This window comes from Polyodon spathula, chromosome 2 (assembly GCF_017654505.1).
Source record: "Polyodon spathula isolate WHYD16114869_AA chromosome 2, ASM1765450v1, whole genome shotgun sequence".
NCBI lineage: Eukaryota > Metazoa > Chordata > Actinopteri > Acipenseriformes > Polyodontidae > Polyodon > Polyodon spathula.
The window spans coordinates 37,385,172-37,402,593 of NC_054535.1; the positions used below are offsets into that span (position 1 = coordinate 37,385,172).

Here is a 17,422-nt window from a genome sequence, read left to right on the forward strand (position 1 = left end):
TACAATATTGCTGGTATCCCCGGCGACAATTTGAGACTGCGTTTATTATGTAAGATCAATAACATCTGCAAATACTTCAGATGCAATCATGAAAAAGCTGCCTTACAACATTTCAGCAACATCATTAAAGGTTGTGTCAATGGGTAATAAGAGTTTGTGTCATAATAATAATAAAAACAGTAAAACTCATTAAAGACAGCCCTGTAAATATCAGAACACATGCGCCTATTAAGGTAGCATAATAAAAAAAATAAACATGGTTTTAAAATTAATAAAAGCAATAAGTATCATCTTGTTCACCTTCAAAACTTGTACCACAATCGCTAATTCACACACTGAACAGACTTGTGTAGGTGTTTAATGTGGGGATACAATAACGGGACTATTATTTCTGGACCAGCCCAGGGATTGTAAATGTAAGTAATACACGCCGCTGTATTACTTACCAGCGTTATTGTTTACTGTTTGTTTTGCTGTCAGGCACTGGACATACAAATCCATTAAGCAACTTTGCACCTGGATTATAATTGTCTGTCAGTTCATTCATCACTTGCACCTGCACCTGTTAACCACTTTGCCACAGTGAGTTTACTCAAAAGCTTATAGTGTATATGTTTGAAGTATCAAAATGGACCTCTGAAAATCTCACCAGAGACAAATGTTTATGTAATTCGCATCTTTTGCAATAAGCCATTGTGACTTCATTGCCATATTAGAATGTGATGGTGAAATGGTATGGGAAAATATATTTGTGGTGATTCAGTTGGTGATCACTGTGTGCATTTCAGTCACTCTGGGAATTGATGTCCAGTCATCAAGAAAGTACTAAACATGCCCAAAAAGAAGTTAATTTGCCTTTGCAACACTGCAGTAACACCAGTAAACTTGGTGCGCTGTCGCTAGATACATAATGTCACCTGAGAGAGAACTTGTGAGAAGATGAGGAAGAGGGGAGGAATCTAAAACTAATTAGTGTGTTTAAATAATGTGGGTTGGTAATTTTGACTAGCTGGTCCATAGGTATTGGGCATATTGGTTGGCAGGGAGGGGGTTAAATTCCCCACCACAAAAACAGGTGGAAATGTGATAAATATTGTGCTATTATATATTTATTTGTTGCAGTTTTTAATGTGGTTTTAAGTTTACTACACATGGAGACCTGTTAGAATTCAAAGCTTTAGGGTTTTTTTTTGTTTGTTTGTTTTGTTTTTTAAATAAAAACAAATCAGATTTATTTTATTTAAATGATATATTTTTTATTTATTTCTTTATTTTTTAAACTATGGATTTGTTTTTTGTAGTACCGTAGTTGTAGCTCTACACTACTTCCAAACTGTACATTTAAGGATTTTTGAAATGGTGGTTTGTGAATAGTTACATACCAAACTAAATTAGACCTGATCAGACTGCTGTGGGATGTTCCACCACTCTTCCTGTTCAGCTGCAGTCAGCTGGTGAAGGTTGGCTGGTCGCAGATGTCTCCTGTGGATGGCACTGGCGATTTTGTTCCACAGATGTTCTATAGAACTCAGGTCAGGAGATAAAGCTGGCCACGGCAAGACCTCGACATTGTTTTCTTGAAGTCGTCTCAACGCGTTGTCTTCCGTCAGGTCTGTCAAAGGCAAAACGGCATTGATTGGTGTATAAAACACTCCACCACTCTCTCTGCTGCCACCTCAGATCTTCTCTGACCTCTGGCCCACATTGTTGAAGCAGAACATCTCATTCTCCGGTCAACTTATCTCACCGACAGGCTGCCTTCAATCATGCCGATAGCAACCAGGTGATCTTCATTACTCAAGCAGGGCACGGTCATATCTTTCGATGTTCTTGCCTTAATTAAAATCATGTATTTTCGATTGGCTATTTATACAGATTTTTAATCAACTTATTTTGGCAATTTTAACTCAACTCAAATACCAAACACTGAGTACCTTGTGGTTTTATGAAATCACATGACTTGAGCCCAGTATTTTATTATTCCAAGAAACAATACTACTCAAACAATCAGCAAGCCTATCTGCTCACTATTTGCAATGTAAATAAAATTATGTATGTTCCCAACAATGTCTAGAGCCCTAAGGCAAATACCTGTAAATAATAAATGCTGGAGTGATAGAGCGGCGTGTATCACTCGTAACTGTAATCCTCCGTTTTGACCCGTAACCAAAAGTCCAGATTTTTCAAACACCAACACTAAATACGAAACACAAACAGGAGACAATGAGTGTATTTCAGTGCCAGTGGTGATTACAGTACTGTGTGAAATATGATGTCTGGGTTAATGCTGGCTTGGACTCCAGCTCCGGATCGTGTTACTGAGAGTCTAAAAAGACAAACAGTTACAGCCGACACTTTACAAACACAAAACAAACACTCATGGTTCTCAGCAATTGTTACTCCTTACCAAAGGAAAATATCACTTTCACTATGCCCCCTTGTGGAAGGGGTGTGGGTAATTCACTAACCAGGAGACAGACAGGTGTAATTGAAAACACCACACAGGTGCCCAGTTTTATTTTTAGGCCAGTTCTTATTTTTCCAAAGGCAGAGGGCACTGTTGGCGTGGGCTGCCTATCAACAATGATAGACAGCACCACGGAAATACCAAAGTTGGTAAGCGAACAGCAAGTGCACTCGCACGTGCTCAAAGAAATAATAATGAAAACAGAAGGCGAAAAGAACAAGGGAAAATAAAACAGTAATAAAACTACAAATAAAAGGTGCTGCACAGCGTTATCCCGGTCGCCGCTACCCGCACGACCCGAATCACCGTCCTACTCTGTCGGCTCCCTGCCTGCTCTAAACAATAGTTCGGGGTCTGCCCAAGGGTTCCCTGCTGTCACTCTCTGACTTGTTCGCTGTTCTCAGCTGGTCTCTCCGTCCTCGACCAGCGCTTCCGCACACACACATCGCGTCTACAAAGGCAGAGCTGAGGAAACAGCAGAGCATTTTTTATATAAGGCTAGCAATCTGCCAAGAGTTGCCTCTCAGCCATTCAGAGAGGGGGAAAGTCCACACACCTACCTTCCCACCTCCCCGTGTCACTGCCATGACTCACAGGCGGTTGTTGGAAGGCTGCCGCCCTCTTCCTGCAGTACTGTGAACACGCCAGCAGAGTCAGCACAGATCTCTCCCTGCTACACCCCTATTTATACCCTCACTCATGACCCCTAGGTTAACGAGCGCATCCGCTCCTCCAATCTTCAGATGTCACGCCGTCTCCCGTCAGAGTCATTGAACTTGGGTGCCGTAGCTCCACCCCCTTCCTAAATGACCGACTTCCATCTAACCTAAGGAATAAGTTGTTGTGCCATTTAGTTAAGGGTACTCTGTTCCTTTTACACAGTGCCCTCACAGGTCGGGAAGGAGATCTAACACCAAGAATCATTCGATCTCTGTCACAATATCCTATCTCCTGTTTGTTATTCCTAGTTGATCATTTCCATATATTGTTGGACCATTATTGATTCAGGGACACAAAGGTGTTTAGTAAGCAGTCATTCTGAGTGGAGTAAAACAAGCAACATACTGTGGCCTATATCTATAAAACTTACCGTCTCTTTTAAATGCCAGTAATAGTGTTTAACATGATAGTATTTAATAAATAATTTTTAAAAAGTGTCTGTGTAATTATCCAATAATTATGTAATTTAAATATTTTGTTATTTGTAATTGTGGCAGAGTGAATGCAGTGCTGGTGCACAGGTGTGGGCAATATTTGTTGACTCCCATCGATTTTACAGTTGAGCCTATTTGCTTTGTGCTGGGCAAGGTTGCCCCAATGATTGCTTGAAACTTGCCTTGTTTTTTGATATCTCCACTTTAAATGGCTGGGCACTTTTGATAACTTGGCATTTTTTCAATATGTTTTTTGTTTCAGATATCACTTCTTTTTTCACTTAATGGATAATAACACACACACACATTACGGGAATAGCAAAATTCTCCTTAATAAAGTACTGATATGCCTAAAACAGAACTATAACTTCCAGTGTGTTTATACCTGCAAAAATGCTACAATACTGTATCAAAACCAAAAGATGTATATTAGTAACAAACACCCCACACCACGGCTTTAAATCCGGCCTGTTGGAATGTTCCAGTACATTAAACTTCTCATCAGTATATTAAAGAATTATAATCTGTTGACTGTTATAAATAACTACTTATCTGTGCATGGTTGGGGGTTTAATGGTCTATCACAATTCTAATATTTAATTGTTACTCTATAAATGTGCACTTCAGTTAATCCAAAAATATTTGTGCACACTGCAAGGCAATCTCTGTATGTACAGTATGTATGAATATGCATGCAGTATGAACAAACTTTGAAATACATTCTACATAAATCTTTAAAGTATACATTATATATATATATATATTATATATATATATATAATATATATATATATTATATATATAATATATATATATATATATATATATATACACACACACATATATATATATATGAGTGTAACCCAAGAGTTTCAACAAAGAAGAAACAGATGCCCTAGTTGTTTATGTGTTACAGTGTTATCATATATCCAGTTTGCCACACCATTGAACATTACCCAGAAAAGGTAATGTATTGTTTAGTTTGTCAATATTTGAGAAAAGACAAACCAGATAAGACCCACAGACACAAGGTCTGTGTTTTCCTCTTGGAAAAAAAACAAACTAGAAAGTCCTAAAAATCTGACCTCAAAATTATGTATATCAGTGAGCGACTTAGTCAGCCAAACCTAGAACACTAAAGTCAGTCCTAAAGGCTGATATATGCCTTTATATTATTTTGACAATATGCAATTGCAGCTAGACTTGTTGTAGGAACATTTCCTGATTCTTTTTACTGGTGTATGAGTATGATTACCGTCGGCTGTGTGGTCTGGTGGTTAAAGAAAGGGGTTTGTAATCATGAGGCCCCCGGTCCAAATCCTGGCTACTCACTGACTCACTGTGTGACCCTGAACAATTCGCTTAACCCCCTTGTGCTCTGTCGTTCGGGTGAGATGTTCAATCAATCATTATTTATATAGCTCCTTTTATAGTGGAACACCATCACTAAGCGCTTTACAAGTGACGTTGTTGTAAGTGACTCTGTAGCTGATGCATAGTTCACACACCCTAGTCTCTGTAAGTCACCTTGGATAAAGGTGTCTGCTAAATGAACAAATAATAATAATAATAATAACGATGTAAAAAATACCAAACAGAATAGCCTTGTTTTTAAAGGCACTGTTAGAGACATTACTGTGGTAGCATTTTGCTAGTGATGTACTGTATGTTTATATATTAGTCTATTTTTTATTACTTTAAAAATAAATACTTTTCCAATGAATTTGACACTATTAAACAAATGTTTGTCTTTTGCATAGACTTTTCTTTCAGTTTGCATGTATTTTAGGGTTGGATGTTTAAAGTTATGGATTATCATACAACAACCGAACACTGCTCACCCATTGTTCTCTATGGAGGTCGACCATGCTGTTGTTACTGAGAAGTTCAACAAAGTGGAATCAGTATTTCAGACTTATACTAATATTAAACACTTTATTTTTCCTTTAAAAAAATATACAAAACTGACTCTACAGGGTAGAAAGATTACATTTACAAGTCAGTGGATACATCCTTAGAATATATGAGTATATTTGAGTTTAATGCAGGAGTGGTTCAGGTAGGATTTTAGTTTTTATGATACAAAATAACTTGAATTTCATTGTAAACTGCAATATTCAACTCCATACAACTCTTATTGCAAAGTGTGTATAATATTGTAGCAAATACCATTACTGTACTCCAAATTGACAGAGAGAAATGGTTCTTCAAGCTGCGCATTGATAGGTGCACTACTAAACACCCATAATCTTTTGCTAATATTGCTCAGACCCAATCTGAAGTAAGGCCTCTGTGTAAGCCTGAGCCAGCAGCATCCATATCTCCACTAAGCCACGGGAGAGCTGTAGCTGGCAGTCTGTGGCAACAGAATCCAACTAATACAGATATTATTTTACATTATTATACATATTATTTCTCATACTAGAGTGGTGTGACCTGTCACCAACAAGCAGGTGCTCTTTTCTTCTTGCAATCAATCTTTTTGCCTGGAGAAAAAAGTAGAAATAAATTGAAAATCTAACGAGAACATGGAATTTCAATAATATTTTAAAATTTCACTGATTATAATCACCAATTAAAATCTGCCCCCAAAATATTATTTGCATAATTGGCAAACTGAAAACGCACTATTTTCATAATTAACTACAATGTTTCGGCTTCCGCCTTTTTAAGATAGTATGATAGAAATTGCTTCAAAATAGCTGTAGGTAGTTATTTAAGTTTTGATGTCTCTTATCCCCCCAAAATATTTAGATTCTTTGATTCTGTGGGATGTAGTCACATTCTTTAAATTGTGAGTACTGAAACCTTTTGTCACAAATTAAATAATAAAGTTTTGTAAACATACCTGTTCAAAATTCTTTTAATTATCATCTTCACCCAATTAGCGCCAGGATTCAAGCAGACTTTTCGACCAGATTTCAGTTGTACACTGGAAAAAAATTATATGCTTATAGTATTATGCATTATTATCAGTAGTAGTATTTGCAGTTTCACTGTATGAGCATTTCTGTTAGTGAAGCACATACGTACATAATTTCTGTAAGTGAAGCACTACATACATCATTTCTGTTAGTGAAGCACATACTTACATCATTTCTAGCTTGATGCAGTGGGGTCCTGCAGGAATCATTTGAATATCAGCAAAGTGTACTGGGTGGATAAAATGTGAAGAGGTTTGTAGACACTGACAACGGAAAGTGATTCCTGCTCTGCCCAGAACTCCAGCTGTAAAAGAGGAAAGGATAGGTTCAATCCAAACAACACATATAAATGCAATTTTTTAAAGGGTTAACAATGCTTAGTGTTGGACACGCTAATGAGAAAAACGTATTAGTCATTACTTGTCTCTTCAGAAAAAAAAGTAATATAATGTCCTGTGGCAGGGCAGGGGCCCTGCTATTGTAAATAGTGGGTTTATCGGAAGGTAAGGTTGGCAGGGATGGAGTTAAACCTGCCCCTGCCAGCAATTACAAGTGTTGCCATTCTCCAGTTAAGTAATTGATGCTAATTGGGGAGCGGCCACATGTATAAAAAGGAAGCAAGTAACTTAAGTAACGCCACCAACTCTGACCCCCAACTTGACAATGCTACAGTACCAATGTTACCTGATAAGCATTTGGTCTTAACTGTAAAAAAAAACGTTAATATGACAGATGCATGCACCCTTATTCATTCTGTAAACACAAAGCATTACATTTCCAAAGATTGTCGGTTCTTTAAACTACTTCTCATGTACAGTAGTAGCTGCTGGTATATAGAATGATTTACCAAACTAATGTAGCAGTAAAAGATTGCATTCCAAGTCTCTACATAATAAAACTATAAGCCAGTAAAATACTTTTACATATGGCTGACTGCTGTTCCAATCCACTTTCATCAAAGTGCAACAAAAGCTTTTTGTGTGCTACTTTGTATGAATTTTCTACAGACAACAAAATATAATACACTACAGACAACATTATAAATACAAATGATGATATTTCTATTATAGTTGAACATACCTTCTGAAACTGCAGCACAAATGACAATCCATAATATAAAAGAACACTTTTTATTCATTGTGGTAATAGTTCAGTTTGGCTGCCTAATGTTTCTGCCTGCTACACTTTGACTTGTGCTTCTACTCTCAGAAAAGTTGTCGCTTATATGCTACTACTGGCTAATCTGGCTGAATGACGTTAAACAGTCAGCTGGAAACACTCCAAAACTAATTTCTCTGAAAGGGAAGGGCAGTAAATGTTTGCTTTCCTAAGGTAACTTCAGCTGTGTGTGTGAGTGTGTGTGTGAAAGGGGCGAGGCGGGTGGTAGGGGAGCTTCCTCCTAATTGAAATATGTTTTCTATTAACATTGTAAGTAGGCATGCTCCTTGTTGCAGCAATAAGAAGTTATACATGATTTTTGTAATACATGTATATCTATCTATCTATCTATCTATCTATCTATCTATCTATCTATCTATCTATCTATACAGTATATGAAATACTGTATAATGCCTTACTTGAAATGCCCAATTATTATTTAGACTCAGCTCAATGCTACCACCCCTGCGCTGACTCGGGAGCGGCGAAGACGAACACCCGCTGTCCTCCAAAGCGTGTGCTGTCAGCCGACCGCTTCTTTACAAACACCGTTGCAGCAGCAAAGGTCATTCAAAATGATCTAGACAGTATTCAGAACTGGGCAGACACATGGCAAATGGCATTTAATAGAGACGAGTGTAAGGTACTCCATGCAGGCAAGAAAAGTGTGCATTATAAATACCATATGGCCACGTGGAGTGCAGGGAGCACCCTATAGCAAGGAGATCGCAGTTTCGAATCCAGGCTACATCATTGCCGACCGGGACCGGGAGTACCCAGGGGGCGGCGTACAATTAGTCGAGCGCCGCCCAGGTAGGGAGGGCTTAGGTCGGCAGGGCAATCCAGCGACCCCTGTGTCATTTCAGAGGACGCGTGTTTCAACTGCCATTTCCCGAGTCGCCAGGGAGTTGCAGCAAGTGAACCGGGATTAATAATAACATAATTGGCAACTCTAAATTGGGGAGAAAACGTGTGTAAAAAAATCATTGGCAATGAATATATTAAAAATAAAATAAATAAATAAATAAATAAAAACATATGGGAGTGTGGCAGGGCGATTGCCCTGCACAGTGGTAAATTAGTGTTGGTGTGATTTATGTGGGAATGGGTTTATTGTGTATCGTTTTGGAGTTGATTAGTTTGATTGTATTATTGTTTACAGACGGGCGCTCGATTGAGACTTGCTGCCTGCTATGCTTGGTTGAGGGGAAGGGCAGCAAGTGATTGGCTGTGCTGGTCTTCAATCAGCAGGTGGGCGGGTCTCGACCGAGTGTCCATCAGTTTAAAAACATCCACGGGAGATAGCTCGGGGCTGCTGCAAGGCCTGCCGTTTTCACGGCACATTTTGATTTATAGTTTGTTGTACTGTGTTTTGTTTTGCACTTTTTGTACAGTTTGTTGTATTAGTCCTCTGTGCGTTACCATCGCTGGTAACGTCACATGACCACCTTTATTTTACTTTCGTTTACTGTTTGTGTGTGAATAAAACCTGTGCGCCTGTGCCGGCGTTTCAACACCACCTCTGTCTCTCTGTATGCTTGAACAGCGGCTACCCACGCGTGACCCGAGGAAGACCCTGTCACAGGGAGATACTGAAATTGAAGAAGGAATCTATGAAAAAGGCCTAGGAGTTTATGTCTTCATCTACACAATGTGGGGAAGCTATAATAAAAGGCCAACGAAATGCACAGATATATAATGAAAAGTGTTGAATTTAAATCAAGGGAAGTAGTGCTAAAACTTTACAATGCATTAGTAAGACCTCCTCTAGAATATTGTGTCCACTTCTGGTCACCTCGCTACAAAAAGGATATTGCTGCTGTAAAAATAGTGCAAAGAAGAGCAACCAGAATTATTTAGGGTTTAAAAGTCATGTCATAGGCATACAGGTTAAAAGAATTGAATCTATTCAGTCTTGAACAAAGAAGACTACGCGGCGATCTGATTCAAGCATTCAGAATTCTAAAAGGTATTGACAATGTTGACCCAAGGGACTTTTTTTTACCTGAAAAAAGAAACAAGGACCAGGAGACACAAAGGGAGATTAGATAAACGGGCATTCAGAACAGAAAATAGGAGGCACTTTTTTATACAGATAATTGTGGGAGTCTGGAACCAACTCCCCAGTAATGTTGTTGAAGGTGACACCCTGGGACCCTTCAAGAAGCTGCTTGATGAGATTCTGGGATCAATAAGCTACTAACAACCAAATGAGCAAGATGGCCCAAATGTCGTCCTCTCATTTGTAAACTTTCTTATGTTCTTATATAATCTTTAAACCAAGTTTCATAACAATTGGATAAACAGTTCTTCAGATATATTAAAAAATGTAAGTATGACATTCTCAGTAAATTATGCCAAATAATGCTAATAGTATATTAAGTTTTGTGGATTTGATTCTCACCTAAAGTAAGGTTTGATATCATATATATATATATATAGTATTATCTATATATATATATATATATATATATATATAATATATATATATATATATATATAACACTACTTTGAACACACCCGTAACACCAACTCTCACCTATAAAACCCGATACCCGATACGCGTAGCTGTACCTGTTTTAAGGAAATGTAGTCCTGCTGGTCTGGTGTACCAGGACTCTAATTCCCAGGAGGCCATGGGACCGATGGGCAGCCATTTTAGATAGCATAATTTTAAAATAGGCGATTGTGTAATTGATTCAACAGCTGCCATCAATTAAACAATTGGGAACCTTTTAAAAAGGGCAGGGTCAACTTGTTGGTTCAGTAGAGTTGGAGTGTAAGCTGTGTGAAGGAAACAAGAACTGTGTCTTTTGTGCAAGGTGGGACTTAAGAGTCCTTGTGTTTTGGAGCTGGTAGCAGCTTAGCTGCCTGGACTGTTAGTTGGGGATACTTACTTGTATAGTTAGTAATCCATTAAGGAGTTAGGCCTTTGTTTATTTTAGATGTTTTTTTGTTTTTTGTTGAAGCACTGTAAATAATAAACACACAGGTACCGTCTTGTTTAAACTGCATTCCTGGAAGTTTGACTTTCTTTTATGCTAGAGGACAGTGTAAAAGGTCCAGAAAAAAGTGACAAACATATCAAACATTTCCAGAGTTGTCACCATATATATATATATATATGGAAAAAAGCATTCCACCACCTTCTCTACAGGTAGTGTCTTCATATTAACAGTTTATACCACATCTACTGTGATACTAGTGTGTGGAGTGTAGACAAGGTATGGAAATGTATTAAGTGGTAAAATAGTGGAATTATTTGTTTAAAATATTGAAAGGGTTAAATGAAGACTGCATTGCTGCTAATATTTAAAGTGTTGTTTACTATTGCTCACATTCATGTTTACATCTGCAGTTGCAATCTGATAACTTTTAAACAAAGAAAGATATTTAATAGTAATTATTGGGTATTGCTAAATAGATGGCAGTAGAACACAATATAATTTTGAACAGCAACTACCATGTAACAAAATTAACAGTTTGTTCAAAGCTTGGAAAGCCATCCCCTGGTCTTTTATACACTCTCTGGTCACTTTATGGGTATCCCCTACCAGAGGCCACAAACGCAACAGTCATTTGATTGTGTTGACAGAAGTCTGTCTCATGCGCATCAAACTAATCACAGACAACGTGGTGAGCCCTAACCAGGTGCTAACTAGATGTTATTCAGACTTCCAGGGGGAATCAAAGGACCCAGTCTAGTTTGCATTATTTAGCTTATACAAATTACATTTAAATATATCCACTAAACTTTAGAGTGTCTGTTTTAAATATGTTTTTAATTGTGTTACATGAAATTATACCTTTAATGTTACTTGAAAATGCTAACTTACCATTTTCACCTTGACACACTTTAGAAACACATTTAGGTGTTTTTAAGAGCAACACATTTAATTGAAAATACAGATTTCAAGTGGAAGCAAAATTGAAAGTATGACAGTGTAGGGTTGCACAGATTGTTGCATCAAAGGTTTATTGCAGTATTGTATTCTGCCGGGGTAAAGCACATACATGGTTTATATAGTTCCTACATAAAATTCCCTGCTCCTATCAGGATTTGGCACACAGCAGACAATTCATCCATCCCTACCCCCTAAACTCATATACTCAACCAATAGAGGATAGCTGTAGGCATGATTGCCCCCTCCATTGCGGTTGTTATGTTCACTTCGGCCTGGAATTTATGACCTAGCAAGCAAGCAGGCATTGCCCTTCTTCTACCATCCCCCCACTGCCCCTGGACATCTGACCCAACCTAATGGTGTACTGAAACATTCCACCCTTCCCCCCTCCTTTCACAAATTCCTTACTAAACATTGTAAAACCGCACCCAAATGATCATTGGTTGATCATGTTATAATATTTGGTTCCTTCAGTCCACCCTTATGGTCCATGACCATAGGTCAGATAGACCATAGGACTTGATCTTCGGGTCCCCGCCAGAGGTTACTAGCACTTGTTGGGGACCTAATGTCTTAAATGCCCAAAGCATTCTGGTAGATGGGTTCAGGTCTCAGGGGTTGATGTTGCAGATGTCTGCGCTCTCGTCGTATGGTGCACATGTTCCTCCGCATTCTCCAGAATAGGATGAGTACAATAATCAGGCACACAAATGAGCCCAAGGATGCAATCCTACCCGAGATGTTCCACCACCCAAACCAGTCAGGTCCACCTTTACCAGATGTGCGGGACAGACTTATTTTAGCCAAATCAGTAGCCATATTAGCAAGTATCTCAGCTAACACTGCTTCATGTTGAATTTCAGTTAGAGCCTTGGTTATTTTCTTAATTGTTTGATATAAGGGTTTATGGTCTATTGTGTGCAAAAATGCTTGAGCTTGCTGGCCCTGATACTTAATCAGCTGAGGGGGTGAGGGATGTATAACACGGCTGCCTAAAGTCACAGTATAATTTACATATGAGCAATAACTAATATTAGTAGCACAGAACCGGGTACCCATTGATAGATGACGCCGATCGGATGTCACACACCAATGGGTTTGGTTTAGTTGCACAATCTGCTCAAACCCCCGTAATGGGCGTACTACCACCCTCAATGATAGATTAGTTGCGTTCATGCGAGCATTACAAGTACATACAACAATTCCTTTAACTTGAATACAACATTCAATACTAAACATACTACCATTACCTACCCATGTATAGACATGGTTTCCCTCTGGCATTGCCAGCGCTTGCACCCAACGCACAACCTGCTTTGGAGCTTCATTAAACCAAGTGTTCTCCATTCAAGAAAACGCTATCTCCCGTTTAGTTCAATACAAATTAAACAATCATCAATATGCAAACTCTTGAAAATAAAATGTTGATTTAATTCTGGATTTTAGAAACCAAATATTATTCTACCTGCCATTCTCTAGCTTTCCACTCTAAATAACCCCAATCTATTTCGTCCTTTTCTTCTCCCCTTGATTTTACATCAAGAAAGGGTTCTGCATGCTTACTCTTAGCCAACGCCCTTTTGGCACTGTACCAAGTCCTTTGTTCCTTTTTGAAACCACTCAGTCTGCTTGTGGTCTGGGCTATCTGGTTGACAACCTTTTTTTTTTAGTGCTTTCTCCCTGCTGTCTGCCCATTTTTCAGCCAAGTACTCTCGCACTCCTGGCTGAGGCTTTGAGCTTGTCATTTTAACTACTGTCCTATGACACTAATACCACCCCGATGTATCTCGCCAACAAAAATGTTTTTAGATTTACACCCTCTGAGCTGTATCGTCTGTTCACGCTTCCTAGACACACTCCGCTGTACAGGTCACCGACCACTAATGTAATGGGGACGCCACCCCACTACTAGTAGGCTACCAACTACTAATGTAGTGGGGACGCCACCCCACTACTAGAAGGTTTTTACCTGACAGCCTAACTATGCAGTGACGGCGCCCTCAGACACACACTCACCTGCCTAGTTACAACCAGATGAACACACTCAATGCCTTTTTACTCATTACACCTATGCAACTTCACAACCCACAGGTTTTTGGATTCCAGTTCACCCGCTACGCACTCAAATGGTATTGCTTACCCCAGACATCTAATCACGAGTCCGCACCCCAACAGAAGCGCAACGAACATCCTGGAATCCTTATAATAAACCTTTGATGCAACAATCGGTGGCGATTGATTGTCTCTGACATCTCTGCACTTTATTTTGCGACCCTACAACAGCACTGCAAGGTTTTTTGTACATGAGCAGCTATACAGTTTGTACAATGTACAGCTATACAGTTAAACCTTGAAACTGCACTGCACACCTGAAGACAGGTTAAACATTGGCTGCAGCACTTGAAAGTTGAACACTCAAACAATTCAGCTCATTACATTGGAACTGGCTTCATCTCACTGCTTTGCTGGCCCTTACAGTGCCTAATTAACAATTGCCAAACATGCCCCACCATAAAAAAGTCAACACACTACATTACTGTTGACAACATTACATATATATATATATATATATATATATATATATATATATATATATATATATATATATATATATATATATATATATATATATATTATATATATACATTCAAGGCCACCCAGACAACTTTTCATGTAGTGGCAACACTACCAGGTGTTTATCCAAACAACTCTTGAAAATACAAGTTTGTGTTTCACTATGTTAGAATTTTCTACAATGGTGGTGTTAAATGGAGAGTTGGGACCCTCAGAGGTACTGTTTTTTTTGTAATGAATATTGTTCAAGGGTCAATTTTCTACTTTCCTACCTAAAGCATCCGACGTCCTTTACTTTTCCATTGCTGCCCCTATTCTTTCACAATTGCTAGATGGGCCTGAAGGGAGCAGCACATGCTTTGTGTTTCAACACAAAACCTCTCTGAGCATCTAATCAATCATTAGACCACAGTGCATTTCAAAGTCAGTGTTTATAGTGTAACCTTGTGTTACAGATGGTTAGCATTTTTTATAGGAGGATTATAGTATTTGAATGACAATTGGATCATTTATAACCACCTGTTTCTAAGGATTTAATTAAATGTTGCTCTCTGCACACCTTTTTTTTAATTTTTTATTAATCAAATAATACATTTATTGTTGGTTAATTATTTCAGTATAGGCATAGCACAAACAAGCATGAAAAACATAAATACACTTAAATATACAAAATAATAATTATTAACATAATTCTTAATATCCACCAGTGTAAGTAGTTACTGTATTACACTTTGAAAAATACATTCATGAAAAGTTAATAAAGGTATCTTACATTTTACACACACACACACACACACACACACACACACACACACATATATATATATATATATATATATATATATATATATATATATATATGAAAATGTTCGGTACATTACATGTCAATGGAAACCTTTCTTAAGTTATACGCTCCTAAGTAAGTTAACGTTTCTAAAATATTTTAACAGCTATTATTACTATCACAACTAGTCAATAACATTAATTGTATGTTTTGTGTATTTTTGTTTTGAAAAAGAAAAATTAATAAAACTGTTTTCAAAAAATATTTTTTTAGTTTTAAAACAACTATGAATAATCAAGTACTTGCACCGAGAGCTTCAAATTGTACACATCAGACAAATCTCAGCTTCAGGGTAACCTTATAACAATGCAGTGTGCCATACATGACAGACAAAAATGCCACAGGAACATTAGGATACACAAATAGCTCAATAATAGCCCTCATATAGTGATTTCGCCTTGTCCAAGTATTAGAAGAACAAAATGCTTTACTTAATGTTGCTAGTGGCAGCATTATTATACCACAAAGTACAGCATGAAGGCAATATCCTATTTCTCAACTCAGTTGTCCCCATCATTAGATTCTGTTCACTTCCTGCAGCAGTAAGCTAGTGCATGCAGCTTAAACTGACAATTCACAGGGAATTTTCATGTCCTCCAAGCAGATGAAGATTCTTCTTATTGTTTCTCTTTAGCGCTGAAAAGAACAATTTTTTTTTTACAATCCTTGAACAAACACAATGATCTAAGCTTTTTTTCCAAATACATTTTGCCATTTGCATTAGAGAACTATACCTATATATATATATATATATATATATATATATATTTTTAAGTACAACAACCATTTTTTTAGATACAACTCATCTGGCAAGATTTTTATTTTGTGTACTGTATATTGTTGCATCACCATACATACTTAATTATGCTTTATTATCATTTTAGACTACAAATATAAAACAACTAGAAACACATACCTGTGCAGCATTCTTTTAATAGCTACATGCACCCATTTGGCTTCAGGATTTACACAGATCTCCTTCCCTCCCCTCTTCAGAGTGACACTAAAAATAAAAAATAAAATAAACAATTATAAGCATACCTAGTATTGTATTTTTTTAAAAAACAAACAAATGCACATTATATTAAAATTCTGTGCCTGTCAGACATTTTATAACAAACGCAGTACTTACATTACTTCCATGTTAGTGCAGTGTGGTCCTTCTGGTGTTATGTTTAGGTTAGTGATTTGTTTTGGAGGAATAAAGTCTGAAATCGTCTTGACGCACTTGCAGCGCAACTCCACTCCCAAAGGAGAAGCTGAAAAAGAAAATAATCTGGTGTATGTATGTCATGCACAAATATAGTTTGCACATCGTTACCAACAAACAAACATGCACGCTTACAGTTCACCGTTTGCATACTAGTCTACGTCTTTGCTTTAGAAATCTTCAGTGGTTTGGTTTACAATTAAGTAGCAATATCTTACAGTGCTTTTTTACCGTATGCAGTACAGTGGTTCAGCTGCAAAATATCAATGAATAGGTACTGTACAGGCTATAATGAACCGCAATACATGTCACGTACCATGGATAAGAACTGTACAACATGTCAGCAGAAGCAGAAGAGTCAGTGAAAGTGTCCTCATTTTGCTCAGAGAGTTTGCGCCTCTTTACCGTTTTTCTTTGGAGTAATTTATTTTAGAAGTTAGTGATGAACTGATTGCGGCGGGGTTTTTTTTTTTTTTTATAGCTCTCCGTGTTGCTTAACTTCGTAAAAGGGAAATTACAGACAGTGTGCTGGCAGGAGGAGGAGCTTCTTTACTCAAGGTACGGTGACGTAAGCAGAAAAAAAATATAGTTTGAGGGCTTGCGCCAAGCGTAATTGTGTTGATGATATTTAATTGTATTCTCTAAAAACTATAAAATAATTGCAGTGTGAGATAACACCATTAAAATGTTGTAATGGAGATGTCTTGTTTACTGAACTGCTGTACATAAAAAGCGTAAGAAATCAGTGTTGGTTATGACGATGCGGTATACCAATTGGCCAACTTTCAGCACTGTAAACTGCATATTCATGCTACAGTCAGACGGGGAAACAGACAACCAAAGGTAATCAAAGGTAGTTTCTTAACTGTTATCAGCTTTAAAAAATGTATTTGGTAGCCTTGATTGTACCGAGATTGTTTCTTGTGTTGATACTTAGGTCTCTGGTGCAGGTCACACGTGATCTGATTGTACCAGGCAGCAGCAACAGCTACCTTTATTTACAGCATTGCCTTTGAAATATTGGCATACGTTATTCAATTTTGATGTATAAAATATCGGCAATTAAATTAATTAACATTTTGATTTACAGTATCTTTCACTAGATAAATGTGTCGCCTTCTGAAAATGGACTTAGACATTGCGCAAGGTATGTTTAACCACAGGATTAATATCGGTGAGTGTTCAA

At 37.7% G+C, this 17,422-nt stretch overlaps 2 protein-coding genes across 2 annotated transcripts; both read right to left on the reverse strand.

Annotated features, from left to right (window-relative positions):
• Positions 1–5,569: 5,569 nt before the first annotated feature.
• Positions 5,570–7,766, reverse strand: LOC121296160 (interleukin-8-like). Its single transcript, XM_041221422.1, has 4 exons — positions 7,626–7,766; positions 6,714–6,849; positions 6,470–6,553; positions 5,570–6,107 (listed from the first exon to the last, which is right to left on the reverse strand). Exons 1-4 carry the CDS (start codon positions 7,681–7,683, stop codon positions 6,095–6,097), a joined length of 291 nt encoding a protein of 96 aa, XP_041077356.1. The 5' UTR covers positions 7,684–7,766; the 3' UTR covers positions 5,570–6,094.
• A 7,317-nt stretch (positions 7,767–15,083) lies between these two features.
• Positions 15,084–16,707, reverse strand: LOC121296152 (interleukin-8-like). The gene is made up of 4 exons (XM_041221408.1): positions 16,553–16,707; positions 16,159–16,285; positions 15,943–16,029; positions 15,084–15,662 (listed from the first exon to the last, which is right to left on the reverse strand). Exons 1-4 carry the CDS (start codon positions 16,611–16,613, stop codon positions 15,644–15,646), a joined length of 294 nt encoding a protein of 97 aa, XP_041077342.1. The 5' UTR covers positions 16,614–16,707; the 3' UTR covers positions 15,084–15,643.
• Between the last annotated feature and the right edge of the window lie 715 nt (positions 16,708–17,422).